General features: G+C 41.7%; 1 protein-coding gene and 1 long non-coding RNA gene across 3 annotated transcripts in view; one reads left to right on the forward strand and one right to left on the reverse strand.

The window, feature by feature from the left end:
• The first annotated feature begins 378 nt into the window (after positions 1-378).
• On the forward strand, positions 379-13,798 carry LOC147010220 (myoblast determination protein 1 homolog 1-like). Of its 2 annotated transcripts, none has more exons than XM_085862524.1 (6): positions 379-597; positions 1,347-1,492; positions 6,358-6,802; positions 8,379-8,471; positions 9,432-9,507; positions 12,913-13,798. In XM_085862524.1, exons 3-6 carry the CDS (start codon positions 6,371-6,373, stop codon positions 13,017-13,019), a joined length of 708 nt encoding a protein of 235 aa, XP_085718650.1. In that variant the 5' UTR covers positions 379-597; positions 1,347-1,492; positions 6,358-6,370; the 3' UTR covers positions 13,020-13,798. The 2 variants fall into 2 exon arrangements, with proteins under 2 accessions (XP_085718650.1, XP_085718649.1); XM_085862523.1 differs by having other exon boundaries at positions 390-597; positions 8,334-8,471; positions 12,913-13,795.
• A 1,586-nt stretch (positions 13,799-15,384) lies between these two features.
• LOC147010221 (uncharacterized) overlaps positions 15,385-17,954 on the reverse strand; it is an 8,583-nt gene continuing 6,013 nt past the window's right edge. Inside the window, exon 2 of the long non-coding RNA XR_015052951.1 lies at positions 15,385-16,062. This is a non-coding gene — a long non-coding RNA (uncharacterized LOC147010221). The remainder of the gene's footprint in view (positions 16,063-17,954) is intronic.

The following is a 17,954-nucleotide window of genomic DNA, read 5'->3' on the forward strand; positions in this document are numbered from 1 at the left end:
AGGAATTTACAGAATATCGCCCTCTGGTGGTTGAATATGTCAGCACACCACAATCGATTTTTTTTTATTTAAAATTATTGAACATAACTTACCTAAAAACCTGAATATATATTTCACTTTTATCAAATATAAATTCTCATAAATGTTTCTTTCTGTAAGTGCTCTATGAACTGGTTTGTCTTCCTGATGATGATATTAACCTCACCCTCAACTTCTCACTCTCCCCCTTCTCTCCATCAACCCCCTCCCCAATCGTCCTCACTCTCATCCTCTCCAACCCCGCACGTGCAAAACAAACAGTGATTGTTAAATTCCCAACTCCTCTTCTCATTGGCTGTCACCCTCGTGTGCGGCTCTGCGATTGGTCACGCCCGCATCCCATCCTCTCGGCGGGAGCATAAAAGAGATCAATTTGCCTGGTGGCTTCATATCGAGGTCTTGTCACTGGAGTCGAACCAAGGCCATAAACTCCTGTCCAAGGACCTTTCTGAAGACCATCACAGACAATCCACATGAGTATCTTCCATTGTCTCAACAATTCCATCCTGAATCCACTATTTGCCCATTGAAGCAACGACCAACACCACCTGCTGTCAGGTGAGCTGTGACAACCCCTAGACCCCTCCCCAATTGAGTGAGCAATTCTATGACTGGTTCAACCACATGTATTTCCTTCCCAAGGGATGATGGCGTGACCTTTAGCATGCATGGTAGATGCTCAGTGAAACGATGGACGGTACATCTGAGTTGAAGAATGTAAATTTAATGACCATGATTGTACCAGTGACATATCTGGCTTATGTGTGTGTGTTGTCGTCTCCTGGATGGACGTTAACCGTCACTCCTGTCTGCCGGTATTTGTTAGTGGATGTTAAATATCTCATGATGTCCTTGATGAAGAGTAGGTGAACTATCACTGACACCCTGAACAAATTACTAATTCCGACACTAACTACTTATTTGCGCGTCACGCCTGGCCAGCTGATTCGTGAAAGACTTGGGCCAAAGCCTTCCCCTGGCCAACCCCACAAGAATGGGAATAATTGTGACCATTCGAGTTGTGGTGGTAGAAGATTATTTATTTATATAATTATTATTTTTTATACACACGAAGTGATGGGAAAGGAGAATTGGAGGAAGAATAGGGGAGAGGAACACTTGGAGGAAGAAGTACACTTGGGGAGGATTAATGGGTGTGGAGACCTGGAGGGAAGGATGAGATTGAAGAGCATGTGGAAGTTTGTTTCCACGGGTTCGAAAAGGAATGAATGAGAGGAGGTGAGCAGTTTCTGCATTTTGAGAGTTTCACCAGAAGGGGATGATGGTGGACCGTGTGTGCCCTACAGAAACCTGCGGTTGGACAGATCACGGAAAAGGGTAGAGGGCACAAGACCAGAAAGGAGGTGGGAGACAACGGAGACCACCGACCCGTCTGCGATGCGAGAGTGACGGGTCCAGAGACTGAGATTCATCGGTGAAACTTCGTTTGAGGGTGAGATTATGATTATTATTATTATTATCAATTATTATTGTCATCATTATTATTCCCATCGTCCTCATACATTTAATCAGGGTTGTTTTGAACCTGCATCACAATGACAGCTTGTAGCCGCTTGTTGTCCCATCGAATCTAGAATCGACCAAGCCGCTTAAAAGATCCTCAATGTGCCTTGAACTTTGTTTTGAAGAACATTCTTTGATATCGATGTGAATTATAAGGACACTCGGTAGAGCGCATACCTCCACCCCACAATACCTGATCCACGAGAACATATCGGGACCATTACATGTTTGAAATATCATGCTGTACAGGACTACATCGTTTTTGGCCCTAAATCTCAGTGGTGAAGAATCATTTTTTAAATTTCTAGTATCTAGATCCGGATTCAGATCTTCACCAGAATCGAATCAGTTCTTCCTTGTCACACATCCACCATCCACCATCTCTCCCCTCAAACCACCATCTCAGAAACCCACACCCAACGTGTCCACCAAGTTTCATCCGAATCCGTCCACAACTTTTTGAGATATCCTGCTATATATCGTTTTTTGGACCGATCTCTCAATGGTGAAGAATCACTTTAAAGTTCTAGTAGTCGAATCCGGATCCGAATCTTCACCAAAGTCGAATCAGTTCGTCCTTGTCACACCCCGAACCTGCCCACAAAATTTCATCTGGATCCGTCTACAACTTTTTGAGATATCCTGTACACAAGCAGACAAACAAACAGACAGACAGACAGAAAGGGGAGAAAACATAAACCTCCTTCACCTTCGGAGGTGGAGGTGATGAGATCATGTAGAGGGTAAGTTCGTGTGAGATGGTAGTTTATTGGTGGATTGTGGGTGAGGTGGTGAGACAGTGGTTCGGTTGTGAGATGGTAGTTTGAGGGTGAGGTGTTAAGATGGTGGTTTGAGAGGGGGGGATTGTAAGATGGTGGTTTGAGGGGGGTTGTGAGATGGTGGTTTGAGGGGGTTGTGAGATGGTGGTTTGAGGGGGGATGGTGAGATGGTAGTTTGAGGGTGAGGTGTTAAGATGGTGGTTTGAGGGGGGGGGATTGTAAGATGGTGGTTTGAGGGGGTTGTGAGATGGTGGTTTGAGGGCGAGGTGGTGAGATTGTAAGATGGTGGTTTGAGGGGAGAGATTGTGAGATGGTGGTTTGAGGGTGAGGTGGTGAGATCGTGGTTTGAGGGGGAGATTGTGAGATGGTGGTGAGATGGTGGTTTGGTGGTGAGATGCTGGTTTGAAGGGGAAATTGTGAGATGGTGGTTCGAGGGTGAGGTGGTGAGATGGTGGTTTGATGGGGGAGATTGTGAGATGGTGGTTTGATGGTAAGGTGGTGAGATGGTGGTTTGTGAGATGGTGGTTTGAGGGTAAGGTGGTGAGATGGTGGATTGCTGGTGAGATGGTGGTTTAGGGGTGAGATGGTGGTTTGATGGGGGAGATTGTGAGATGGAGGTTCAAGTATGAGTTGGTGAGATGGTGGTTTGAGGTGGGAGATTGTGAGATGGTGGTTTAAGGGTGAGGTGTTGAGATTGTAATTTTAAGGGGGAAATTGTGAGATGGTGGTTTAAGGGTGAGGTGTTGAGATGGTGGTTTGAGGTGGGAGATTGTGAGATGGTGGTTTAAGGGTAAGGTGGTGAGATTGTGGTTTGAGGGGGGAGATTGTGAGATGGTGGTTTAATGGTGAGGAGGTATTGTAATGATGTTTGAGTGAAAATGTGCAAGATGTGAGAAGTTGTAAGAGTGTAATGATGTAATAGTGAAAGGGTGTGTGCTTGGGAATATAATCCATGCTTTAAAATCTTCTCTTCAAAGAACAATTTGTTTCACGTGCTCTTGACATGTCACATGACAGCAGGAACGATATTCGAGTCCGATATCCATTGCTCCAGATCAAGTCCAATGTCCAATCCCAGATACAACTCGTGGACAATCCATTGTTCCAGATCAATCCAATGTCCAATCCCAGATACAACTCGTGGACAATCCATTGCTCCAGATCAAGTCCACTGTCCAACCACAGATACAGCTCATCGGCAATCCATTAGAGATTGGTACCATACTCTGTGCAGAGCGTTGGTGCTGCTTAAGCAGTCTCCTTGGCTATTGGGCGCAATCTTGGATGGGTCACCACTCCGACACAGTATTCCAGCAAGCTGGCACTCATTTTGCCAACCTCGGAAGGATGACAGACCGAGTTAACCTCACCTGGTATTAATTCAACAGCTGAACGGGAGGGATTTGAAATCAGGACCCTAGGATCCACAGCCCACCACCCTAACCATTAAGCCAACACCAGGCAATCCATTGCTCCAGATCAAGTCCAATGTCCAATCCCAGATACAGCTCATGGACAATCCATCACTCCAGATCGAGTACAATGCTCGATCCCAGATACAGCTCATGGACAATCCATTGCTCCAGATCGAGTACAATGTCCAATCCCAGATACAGCTCATGGACAATCCATTGCTCCAGATCAAGTCCAATGTCCAATCCCAGATACAGCTCATGGACAATCCATTGCTCCAGATCAAGTCCAATGTCCAATCCCAGATACAGCTCATGGACAATCCATCACTCCGAGCCTATCCAAGCTCCAATCCCAGATAAAGCTGTGTATCTAGCTATCCTTCAGAATAAATGCTTGTGATGAGAAAAATGTGAATATTGATGGTCATCATCCCCATAGCCAACATGTGGCCCTCAATGGAATCCTTTAATCTCTTCTCCCTGTTAATGTTGGAGTCCCCCAAGGTCGCGTTCTGGGCCCAGTCTTGTTCCCCATTTTCATCAATGATCTCTCTGATTCTCGAAAATCCCCTTTCTCGAGATCGTGATGACTCCACCCTCTGCCATGACATCCCTCACCTTTCAAATAGACAGGCAGGCTGTAGCCTCTTCCCTCTCTTCAGACCTTGATAGAATCACGAGTTGGTCAAACATTTGGAATATGTCTTTCAGTTCAGACAAATGTCACACTCTTACTTTCTTAACAATTTTTTTGAGGAAGTTCAGTCATTCAAACTCCTGCATTCCACTATCAGTCATGATCTCTCTTGGGCAAACCACATTTCAAAGTGGTCTCCAAAGCCAGCCGCCGACTGGGCTTCCTCCCTCGTACAAAGTCCTTCCTTGGCAAACTTCACCTCCTATCCACCTACAAGGCCTTCATCTGCAGCTTGATGAAGTACTGCTCTCCTCTCTGGGCTGGTTCCCCTGCCTCACACCTTGCTCATCTTGACACTGTGGAAACCAAGGCCTTCAAGATTATTGAAATCTTCCACGATGAAGCTGAGTCTACGGGCCTATCACGAGACCATCGCAGACAGGTCGATGGTCTCTGTCTTCTACCACCTCCTTTCTGGTCTTGCATCCTCTACTCTTTCCATGCTTTGGACCCCTCCAGGTTACTGCAGAGTCTACATGGACCATCATCAACCGACTTCTGGTGAAACTACCTCAATCATGGGTCACTGCTCACCTCCACTCATTTGTTCTTCTTTTTTCCTGCCTGTGAAACCAACTTCCACATTCTCTTCAGTCTCATTCTTCCTTCCAAGTTTTCAAGACTCCTGTTCTCTATCATCTCAAATCGCCCTGCATCCAAACCCATTATCTTTTCTACCCACGTTAACTCCCCCCCTCCCCACTCCCAAACCCACAACCTTCCCAATTCCAGTTTTTACTTCTTGAGAATTTGCTTCTGTATCCATCTTGTCCACCCCATGTGTCCTCCCTTGTGTCCTCCCCACACCTTGTGTCCTCCCCACACCCATTGGTGTCCAAATCTCCCTCTATTTTGTCCATCGACCATGCTGTTGGTGTCCTCTCTCTCTCTCTCTCTCTCTCTCTCTCTCTCGCTCTCTCTCTCCCTCTCTCTCTCTCTCTCTCTCTCTCTCTCTCTCTCTCTCTCTCTCTCTCTCTCCTCTCTCCCCTGTTCGTTTTGTTTTGTTGCATCTTGTTCTGTTCAGTGTTCTCGCTCTTCCACAAGCCTTGACTCTGGATATGAAAAAAACAAATCACAGCAGAGGTGTACATTGATGGTCATTTCTGCCTTCCTCTTGACAATACCTGGCCCAGTTTCATGGAAGAACTTGTTTGTGAGGTAGTGGTAGAGGGGTCAGGGGGCCACACCACAAACACTACAAACACTACTTGTTATTTCGAAGAAAGGCTCAGACTGATAAACACGGTGGAATTCTTATATTTACAAATCGAGACTTGCTAGTGAGAGCAGCAATAACTTTTTTCCTTTAAAATGGCTGCTGAATCATTTTTTTGACGAAAAGCAGTGGATGTCAAACACCATTGTCGACAAATTGTATTTTTTTTAACAATGGCCTTATCGAGGCTCATAGAAGAGCAGAACAACAAAGGGGTAGTGGTCAACAAACAATGTGGGCCAAAAGGAAACAAGTGGGAGAACAACAAATGGGTGCACCATGGCACAAGGGTAGGAATTGTAAGAGAGGGTGGGAAGAGGGTATCATTGGGTGCGATGATGCTCAGTCGAGGAATTGGGAGGGTTCATGAGGTGTGATGGTGAGCAGCAGGCTTGAAATCCTGGAGGGAAGAGTGCAAAACAACAGAATCAGGACTGTTCTGAAGGTCAAAATAGAGGAGTTTGAAAGGATGGAGGTGAGCACTGAGTGCAGACTTAGGGAGGATAACATGAGACCTGGAGTGGCAGGTGTTGGGAGAAGTGAGTGGTGCAGGAGGACCAAAAGCAGAATGGTGTCAGTAATGGCCGTTAAAGTTGCTGTGATTAAACTTTACAGATGTGAATACTTTTTAGCCTCCTTTATGATTGGGTGCAGTCGTATTGTCATTGTATCTCTCCTGATCAACAGAAACAAAAGAGCAATGGAGGTGTTGGACCCTTTCCGCATGGCCACACGTCTCGAGGAGCAGACCCTTACCTCGGCTCCTCTTCCCACTCACGAATTCTTTGAGAACTTTGATGCACGGTTCGTCATGATGGGGGCAGCCGCAGCCGCAGTTGTTGCACGAGTTGGAGATCTTGAACACAATGAACATGAGGATGATGATGAGGATGATGAGGAGGAAGATGAATCCCAGGATGACCACGTGCTCGCTCCTCCCGGTCACCATACCCCCGGTGGAGGAGGTCGTTGCCTGGCGTGGGCCTGTAAAGCCTGTAAGCGTAAGGCGAGCTCGGCGGAGAGGCGAAGGGCAGCCACCCTGAGGGAGCGGAGGAGGTTACGGAGGGTGAACGAAGCTTTCGAGGCACTCAAGAGGTGCTGCTCTGGAAACCCTCACCAGAGGTTGGCAAAGGTGTGACTAGGGGATTGGGATCATTGAAGTGAGATGAGGTAGGAGGAATCCCAAACAATGGGATAAGAGCAAAGAGACAACAAAAAGGGAGAACAGTGGAAGGTTGAGGAGGTAAAACTGGAGACATCAGAATGAGATATTTTGACAGGAAGAGGGGCTTTGGAACAATGAGGTGCAAAATTGCAGGGGGTGGTGGTATGGAGAGGGAGGGAGGGGGGGAATGATGAATGTGGTAGGGGATGGAATGGGGGGATGACAAGCATGGAGTGGGGAGGTGGGGAGGATGAATATGGTGGGGGATGGAGATAATGAGTGTGCTAAGGGAAGGAGTTGGGAGGGGGGTGTATGGGGTAAGGAGTACAGGGTATCTTGATGTGGTACAAAGTTTAAAAATGATAGCAAGTGAAATACATGATGACGTTGCACACTTGGGTATTTATGAGTAAAATAGATTTCCATGAATTTGATGGTGAAGGTGGTGTCTTGGAAAGGAAACTGGAGAGATTACCCAATGCACGCAATGAAGACTAGTTAGCATTAGTTTTGAGAGTTATCATGATAAATGTTTTATTTTTTTAACGAATGAAAACGAGATTGTCCTTGTTTTATTAACTGACGAAAGGACGAAGTTAGTGTTTTATTAACTGTTGAAAGGACTGAGATAGTGTTTTATTAAAGGACTAATTTCGTGTTTAATTAACTGATGAAAGGACAAAGATAGTGTTTTATTAAAGGACTAAGTTAGTGTTTTATTAACTGATAAAGGGACTAAGTTAGTGTTTTATTAAAGGACAAAGTGAATGTTTTATTAACTGATGAAAGGACAAAGTTAGTGTTTTATTAAAGGACTAAGTTAGTGTTTTATTAACTGATAAAGGCACTAAGTTAGTGTTTTATTAAAGGACAAAGTGAATGTTTTATTAAACGATGAAAGGACTAAGTTAGTGTTTTATTAACTGATAAAAGGACTAAGTTAGTGTTTTATTAACTGATAAAAGGACTAAGTTAGTGTTTTATTAAAGGACAAAGTGAATGTTTTATTAAATGATGAAAGGACAAAGTTAGTGTTTTATTAAAGGACTAAGTTAGTGTTTTATTAACTGATAAAAGGACTAAGTTAATGTTTTGTTGACTGATGAAAGACTAAGTTAGTGTTTTATTAAAGGACTTAGTGAATGTTTTATTAACTGATGAAAGATGAAGTTAGTGTTTTATGAAAGGGCGAAGTTCGTGTTTTATTCAAGGACTAAGTTTGTGTTTTATTAACTGATAAAAGGACTAAGTTCGTGTTTTATTGAAGGACTAAGTTCGTCCTTTCATCAGTTAATAAAACACTAAGTTAGCGTTTTATTAAAGGACTAAGTAAAGGTTTTATTAACTGATGAAAGACTAAGTTAGTATTTAAATAATTGATGAAAGTTTAAGTTAGTGTTTTATTAAAGGACTAAGTAAAGGTTTTATTTACTGATGAATGGACTAAGTTCGTGTTTTTTAATGAATGAAATGACTAATCTCTGTGGTTATGTCCCAGGTAGAGATTCTGCGGAATGCAATCGGTTACATTGAGGCTTTGCAGGGAGTGCTGAGAGGTAATGGAGGGGTCACCACAGGAAGTCAGGTGTTTGAATCATCAGCCTCAAGTCCCCGATCCATTTGCTCTGAAAGCCTGGTGAGTATTTAATACAGGAATCTAACTCGGAGCATTTTATGTTGGTAACTGTGATTCATACATAACGAGGAAAATTAATCAATAACCTCACAGAAAGGTTAAACCCCCCCCCCCCCACTGTGAAAACGCCTTTGGTATTTGGTTATGTTCATGAATTGTAATACTGAGTTCTACCAGGGTGTGCTATGTGATACATATTTATATATAGAGAATCGGGGTGCCCCCCCTTCCCCAAACCCTCAAGGACTGTTTTTTTTCCACCTAAAATCTTCCCGTGCACACACCGAATACAAACGCTAGTTTTCAACTTGATCCGTCCAGCGGTTTAGAGGTGTATAGAAGTCAAACACACACACCAAAACAAACAAACACAATAACATAAACAAACTAGAATGGCACTCGCTTGAGAGCAAACCTCCGCCAGGCTGAACAGTTCATATCCTGTATCCCACTGATAGGCTGGGTCTTATCCAGACCTGAATAAAAAATGTAATCAGTAAGTCCTTCTCACACACCCAAACTGTCAACCGAGTGTTGTCTGAATCTATCCACAATTTTTTGAGAAACTCTGCAGACAAACAGACAGACAGATGACAAACAAACAGACAAATAAAAAATCACTCTGAGAGCGACACTTGGCAAAACAGTTAAATAAATAAAATGCAGTTCCTTTTAATATTCTGGATCATTGATTTTGGCAATGTCATTGTATTTCGAGCCTTTTCGAACATATAGCCTTTTATATCTGCATTCAGATTGTGGTGACATTTAATTAAACCACTTTTGCTTTGTTAATTTCACTTGAGTAACACGAAACCAGAATTTACTTAAACTATCATGTATCAAGATTGAACTTGAAAAGGGAATATTTTCATACAATGCGGGATTGTGTTCGACATTGTTCCAATATATTCGTGTGCTCGCTGTGCATCATGTGTGTCTCATACATTGTGTGTACAGATGGATTTTACAAGTCATGCTTGTGAAATCAGCAGGAAGCATGCTGATGTATCAAAGACCTTTTGCCTTCTTGAAGGTGAGATGATAGCCAAACTAGTTACTACCTAGAGAAAGGCTTGTTCTCTTTGAGGTTGTGTTGTTTCATTAATATGTGGGTTTCAAGGTCGGTAGAAGCTATTTGGACTGCATTATCACATAGGAGGAGCTCTCGGTTGAGAAACTTTCCTTATCCGGTTGTGACCTCCTCGCTCCATCACATGGTATAAGGGAGGGTGGGTTATTAATAACGTGTTGGAACTGCAGGCTGGAAGAGTTAATAGAACTTATCAATGATGGGATGTGGGACCGACAGTGAGGAGTGGGGTGGGGTGGGTTGAGGTTTTAGTACACACACACACACACACACACACACACACACACACACACACACACACACACACACACACACACACACACACTTTTTGTTTTTTCTTTTGTTTCAATTTGGTTTTTATTATTCATTAAAAAATAATAGTGCAAATAAAATAACAAAAATTTCTCTCACTAGAGGGTATTGCATTTGTATTTGTGCGTTACTTGCAAAATCGAAGATTCACAAATATATTGGTTGGTCTGCTTTCTTATTCTGTCTGTCTGTCTGTCTGTCTGTCTGTCTGTCAATGACCGACATGTCACAATTCTATACCAATCTTCATGAAACACCAATCTTCAAGCCTATTGCTTTTGAGGTCAATTGGTCAAAAGATAAAAGTTCACAAAAATCCATTTTCATCTGATTGATTTGAAATTTGAACACGATTTGTGCATTGGGTCAATTAATTGGTTCACCAAATATCAGAACAATCGATTTACCGGTTTAGCCGTTTTGACACGTCAACAGTTTCCATGACAACAATTTCACCTCATTATAATGCAATGGGACTTTTAATGAATTTATTATTGTCATACCTTGATAATTATTCAATGTATCAAATTGAAACTTATGCACCTTATTCGTATGTATGTGTAGTATGTGTGAGTAAAATTTGTTCAAAATTAGTCAAAGGTCAAGGTCAAGGCCATCCAAACTATGTATAACACCTATTAAGCCACAATTGCAAAAATGTATCAACCAAATTTGTTATGCACAACATTCCATCATATAAAACAATTGATCGGTCAAATTGCTGTTTCCATGGCAGCTATTGTTTATCTGGATTTCGCAAATATTGTGCTCTGCACGTCATCTTTCTTGTTCCGTCTGTTTGCCCACACATAATGGGAAAACGTATGCCACAAACGCCAATTGGTGGTAGCTTGTATTATCTTTTTTCAATCGAGTACCTATGTAAAGTATGTACAATCAGAATGTAACCGACCCCTGGAGAGAGAACAAGCCCAACCTGCTGACCCAAACCAAATGACACCCACACAGACAGAGGGGATAAGAGCAAGCGTGATTGATGATAATGAGGAGGAAGATAGGGGAGAACAACTGAGCAGAGAATAGGTGGCGGAAGATGATGAGGAGGCTGATGAGCAGCATTGACTCGAAGAAGAATTTACCAACAAAATAGAGGAGATGGGATTGATACCACCCAGGGAAAGATGACATCTCTATAGAATAGAAAACACCAAAGGGACAAAAAAAAAAACAATAGCAAGGAGAACCAACTGAACACTCAGAAGAATGTTACCAATATCATCCACATTGAAATAAATAAACAGTGAGTTTTGCAGCAGCACTGCTCATTCAAGAAAAAATATCAACAAAACGCCGCAAGAACTGAACAGGCCCCAGAAATAGGAACCAAACACCACAAACACCACAGAAACCAAACACAAAGACTCAAGAGACAGAGAGAACTACTCAAAAAGGAGATGGAATGAATACAGCAATTCCAGAGAGGAAATCAAAGCTCAAAACTAAAGGAAGGAATCCAAGAAACAACAAGAAAAAGAACAATCAGATTGCAGACCCTTGCCAGGACTTCTTTTGAGTGGTGTATCTTTATAGGTTTTAGGGTAAATCCAAGATGGCTGCCAAACCATGTAACCTCTGATATCATATGTGTGTGAACCTTTTGTTCCTCATAGACAGGCGGTCGTCATACGTGTAAACTTTCGCCTCAATCTGTTCAGCAATTTCAGAAAAGAAGATTTTTGAAGGTTAAAAAAAAAACAGTATGGCTGCCAAATCACGTGACTGATGACGTCATAAATGTTTTCTTTCTGTGGACCATTTTGTCCATCGATGACCCTCAAACATTTTCATACTGATCGAATGTGGCGTTCTACATATGCAATTATGACGTCATAACGAGGGCACCTACGATGTAATTTTTTTTTTTTAAATCACTCATTCCCCATTAGGAGTACTTTATATCTAACATCCCCAATATCTAACAGACTACATTAGTTATCCATGCCTGTTGTTTGTGTCCTTTATAACATTCTTAAAAACAGGAAGTTTCCTGTTGAGATTGATTAAAAAATTTGTTTGACTGTCAGACAGGCAGACAGAGTAAAAAATATTATCTTACTCCTCTCTGTGCTTGTATGGTCAAAACAATTTCAGAGCCAAGGTACGGAAAAACGGAAGACTTGTCTTCCTATTCGTGTCTGGATTGGTGTTAAAAATATAACATTCAATTAAAATAAACACTTCCTCGATTATAGACTGATGACAGACAGACAGATGGACATTAACCGATTGCTTAACCCGCTTTTTGCTTCGTATACGCACGGGGTTATGATAGCAAGGTAAACGAGATGTTTGCGATCACAAAGCGATCGACAAGGTTAAGCCTCCCCTGGTGCGCCCGCGATCCAATGATTGCGTATCTTTTTTTCAGACCGACATATGAACTTGACCTTCATCATTTATGGATAGAGAAGAATTAAGAAAATGTGTCCCCATCTGCAATAGATCGATAAAACTCAACATCGTGAAAATTGGAGGAAAATTATTCAAGTTCTGATCAAAAAAAGAGTGTTTTAGTTAATTAGGTCACAATCTGAAAAAGTAGGTCAAGAACACAAAACAAATATCAGATGCACAACTTCAGTGCAGGTTCACTATTATGATGCAAGAACATCTTGGAACGCCCAAGCGGTCTTGGAGATTCCACTTTGGAAAAATTTAGCGATGACAAAAAACACGTTTTAAAAAATTTATATATATATATATATATATATATATATTTTTTTTTTTTTTTTTCAGACCACCATTTGACTTTGACCTTTAACCCGTATGTCATGAATTCTGAATAAATGCGGCTTGCTCTCAGCTATGTCGAGAGGGAAATTCTGTTCCAATCGGACAAACCTTAGTCAAGTTATGGTGAAAAATGTTAAATTGCCTATAATTAGGTCATGACCTTAAAATTAGGTCATGGTCGAAAAAAAAATATATATATATACACACACACAGTAGATACAAATTATATGTGACATATTATATCCGATATGAAAATCAACCTATACACATCTTCCTCCTTAGGTTCCCTTCGATCCAACAGAACGTCCAGCTTGGACTGTCTGTCCAGCATCGTGGAACGGATCTCCACTACCCCTCCCACCTCCTCGATCATCTACCAGGCTCTATAACCTCTCGCCTCCTTTGTCGTCCACATTATGTTGAGCAACTTTCTCGACCGGAATAACCAACCAAGAGGGTCATGTCATCCACTATTTCGAAACCAGCATCTCCTCACATGGTTGAAGGAGTGATTCACAACTCAGTAATCCAGGAATGACCAATGACTGAAGTATCTGCATTTAACCACGTAGTAAACAGGCAATGGCCTTGCTTGTGGCTCTGTTGACCCAATAGTTAGATGGTAATAATGAACTCTGAAACGTTTCCCTAAAAGTGTTGTAAGTGGTTGGAGGACAGTGCTCGATGTGGACCATTGATTGACGAGTGCGCGTGGAAACTGTTCATGATGAAAGGTCTTGGTGTTGTACCTCTGAACATGCCATCAGCCAACTTCCAAGTGAAACTTCAATGAAGTCCGATTGTTATCATTGACGGACTACCCACAGCTGTATAAATGTATAATCTTTGAGTTAAACTTGATAATTTAAATATGTGTATATTTTATTACTATACATCACCCCAAACATGACCCTGCTTGTTTATTGAACATTTAATTGTACCTCAACAAGCATCTGTATCTCCACATCGCTCTCTCTCTCTCTCTCTCTCTCTCTCTCTCTCTCTCTCTCTCTCTCTCTCTCTCTCTCTCTCTCTCTCTCTCTCTCTCTCTCTCTCTCTCTTTCTCTCTTTCTCTCTTTCTCTCTTTCTCTCTTTCTCTCTTTCTCTCTTTCTCTCTTTCTCTCTTTCTCTCTTTCTCTCTTTCTCTCTTTCTCTCTTTCTCTCTTTCTCTCTTTCTCTCTTTCTCTCTTTCTCTCTTTCTCTCTTTCTCTCTTTCTCTCTTTCTCTCTTTCTCTCTTTCTCTCTTTCTCTCTTTCTCTCTTTCTCTCTTTCTCTCTTTCTCTCTTTCTCTCTTTCTCTCTTTCTCTCTTTCTCTCTTTCCTAGAATAAACATTACATTCTGTGTTTGAATCTGACAAAGGTCCAGCCTGTGGTCCTTAGGCAGGGTGGTGTAGGTTTGCGAGGGACATACTGTCTGTCGCCTTGTCTTCTTTTCTTGGTTAGTATGATTGTTGCAAAACGAGTGGTTATTTTTGCACCCTGTTGCACTCCAGTTACAAGCTATGCCTGTAATCTGTCTGGAGATAAACGTGGAGCAGCAACTGATTGAAGGAGTTTGAGCTTGAATAGGAACAGGATTTGAACCACACTTGGATCTCTGGCTTGTGTGTGTGTGTGTGTGTGTGTGTGTTTGTGCGCGCTCTCCGAGTGGTCAACGAGTGTTTCAAATGTTTGGTTTAAGATACTGCAGATTTGGATTGAGTGGAATGAAGGATGGGAGGGGAGGGGGACATTTATCATTGCCTCTGCCACCGAAGGGGAAAGGAAGTTTTGTTTTTACCCCTTTCTGTCTGTCTGTCTGTCTGTCTGTCTGTATGTTTGTTTGTCTGTATGTTTGTTTGTGTGCAGGATATCTCAAAAACTTGTGCACGAATTCGTCCGAAACTTGGTGGACAGGTTGTGTGTGTGACAAGGATGAATTGATAAGATTTTGGTGAAGATCCGAATCCGGATCTGGATACGAGAATTATTTAATTTTTTTAAGTGATTCTTCTCCATTGAGAGATAGGGCCTGAAACGATATAGTAGTGTACAGCATGATATTTCAAACGTGTACTGGGCCTAATATGTTCTCGTGAATCAGGCATTACGTGGCGGAGGTATGTGCTCCACCGAGTGCCCTTCTTTGTTACTGTAAACAACAAACACGAAACATTGAAGATGGATATTTAATATGGAGCTGATGATGCTTGCAACTTGGAACCATCCTTACGATCCTCGAAATCCCAGAACCAACTCGGGTTCTGTTCCTGAAAACTGAATGCCCACTGGATGTGGTACATGCGGATGCAATTGGGGGTGGTAATAAGTGACAGGTGCACATGGTGCTGGTTCAACCACTTTGTGGGTCTGATTCTAATTTTGACCACAGCCATGAAAATGTCACCACCTCCTGGTTATAAATGTCTTCTGGCTCAATCCCACGGCGCTTTTATTAATCTCCATTCAGCCCCCTCGCCATCCCTGACACGCACGTCTGGCCTTCGCAGACAACTAGTCACGCAACAAACCAGTATCCGGTCTCGTCATGCTCTTAACAATGACCTTTTCACAATCTTCATCATAATCCTCGTACTTTCTTCCTCTGACGTCATAATCCTCGTATTTTCTTCCTCTGACGTCACAATTCCGTTTCTTGCTTTCCTCTTTGTTAAAGTCCTCTTAAACCGCCGAGAAGTTGCATTCGGATTAGCAGATGTTGATGAAACTTTGTATTTATCACAAGGTTCAATAACTATTAACTTGGATGAAACGTCAGTTTGTTAAACCATTTACTAAATTGACGTCGATCACCTTCAATTCAAGTTGGTTAATAAGAAACAAACGTTAACAAAATGAAACAAACGTTGTGGTGAACTTTTCCTGATTCCTCCTGGTTGTCTGAGCAGATGATGACTGATGTCCTTGTGCCAATTGTTAGTAATTGCTTCAGTAATCTGCTCATCCTGTGATGTCCATCATCAGAGCCGGCGGGCACCTGAGCCAACAGGTGAATATGCTGTCCCCGACACCTGGCGAATAAAACAGTTCACTGTAGTTGGGATTAGTCCTGAAGTTGAGGCACAACCAGATTTTAATGATGTGGATGAGGATTCAGGTCTGATGTTTCAAACAACTGCTGCTTTCATCAGGGAACCACAGGGGGGAAAGGGAGCTGTTGCCTGTGATGCTGGCACAACCACTGGGTCTGGGTACAAGTGAGACGCACATCTTGTCTCGTCATTGTCCAAGAGGTAGTGAGTGATGTGTACCAGTTGGATGAGCTGGTTCGTTTCGGGTGTGGAGAGGATTCAAGGAAATGGGAATTGTTGGTGGTGAAGGTGTTCTCAGGTGTTCATGGCATGGGATTCGATCTTGAATTCAGACCGCTGGTTGCGTCCTCATGGAGGGAAGTGACTTTCCCTCCAAACAATTGCTCTGAGAGGTAGCTCCCTGGACAGGACAATCAATATATCATCATAGCACCACAATGTATAGATATATCATCATAGTAACACAATGGATATATCACCATTGCAACACAATGGATATATCATCAAAGCAATACAATCAATATATCATTATAGCACCACAGTGTATAGATATATCATCATAGTAATACAATGGATATATCATCATAGTAACACAATGGATATATCACCATTGCAACACAATGGATATATCACCATTGCAACACAATGGATATATCACCATTGCAACACAATGGATATATCACCATTGCAACACAATGGATATATCACCATAGCAACACAATGTATATCATCAAAGCAATACAATCAATATATCATCATAGTAACACAATGGATATATCATGACAGCAACACAATGTATAGATATATAATCATAGCAACACAATGGAAATATCACCATAGCAACACAATGACTATATCATCAAAGCAACACAATGGATATTTCATCATAGTAACACAATGGAAATATCATCATAGCAACACAATCGACATATCATCAGAGCAACACTGGATATATCACCATTGCAACACTATTGATATATCACCATAGCAACACAATGGATATATCATCATAGCAACACAATGGATATATCATCATAGTAACACAATGACTATATCATCAAAGCAACACAATGGCTATATCATCATAGCAACACAATGGATATATCATCATAGCAACACAATCGACATATGACCATTGCAACACAATCGACATATCACCATTGCAACACAATCGACATATCACCATTGCAACACAATCGATATATCACCATAGCAACAAAATGGATATATGATCATAGCAACACAATAGATGTATCACCGTAGCAACACAATGTATATATCATTATAGCAACACAATGGATACATCATCAAAGCAACACAATCAATATGTCATCATAGCAACACAATGTATAGATATATCATCATAGTAACACAATGGATATATCATCATAGTAACACAACGAGCCGAAACCCCGTCACAGAAGGGGCACAAAATTGGTCCTTCAGTATTAATTTTGATTAGCTGTCGAATGGCGTTGGTTCCGTCTCGATCGGATGAAATTGAGAAATTGAAGTTACCCGGTGACCTTGACCCCTTGACCTTCAACTTGACCCCCCCCCCCCATGTCCGTACTCATGTCCCAAGGATCACTCATGCCAAGTTTCATCTCATTCCATCCAACGGTTCAGCCGCCTATAAAGGACGAACAAACACACACACACACATATACATAGAAACAAACATATTCTATTTTTTTAGTATATTAGATGTGTGTACATGTATATGTATATGTATATATATATATATATATATATATATATATATATATATATATATATATATATATATATATATATATATATATATATATATATATATATATATATATATATATATATAGGGTGCCTGACAGAAAACCAGGGAATTTGGTACAGCTTATTTAAAACAAAACAAAAGCAAACTTATATGGAGTGTAAAACAAAGATACACTTTATTTTCAAGCAAAACCAAAGCAAACTTAGATGGAGTGTAAAACAAAGATGGTGTTCGTCTTTCCGCTGCTCCCATAAGGGGTCGCCACAGCGGATCATCTGTTATGATCCGCATACTGATTTGGAATAGGTTTTACGCCGGATGCCCTTCCTGACGCAACCCTGGTCACCTCTTATGACACAGGGATAAGGATTGGGTTTCACCATGATTCTGGGCTGCCTACACCCTCTCAGAGCACGGCCCAGCGCAGAGGACCCGTCCTCAAGCGATCCTCCAACCCAAGCCTCTATGTAGCCGGATTACAGGCGCACGCCACTACGCCCGGTAGTGTAAAACAAAGATACACTTTATTATATGTT

Source organism: Eptatretus burgeri, chromosome 17, assembly GCF_056783735.1.
Source record: "Eptatretus burgeri isolate ZD-2024b chromosome 17, Ebu_testis_v1, whole genome shotgun sequence".
Lineage (NCBI taxonomy): Eukaryota > Metazoa > Chordata > Myxini > Myxiniformes > Myxinidae > Eptatretus > Eptatretus burgeri.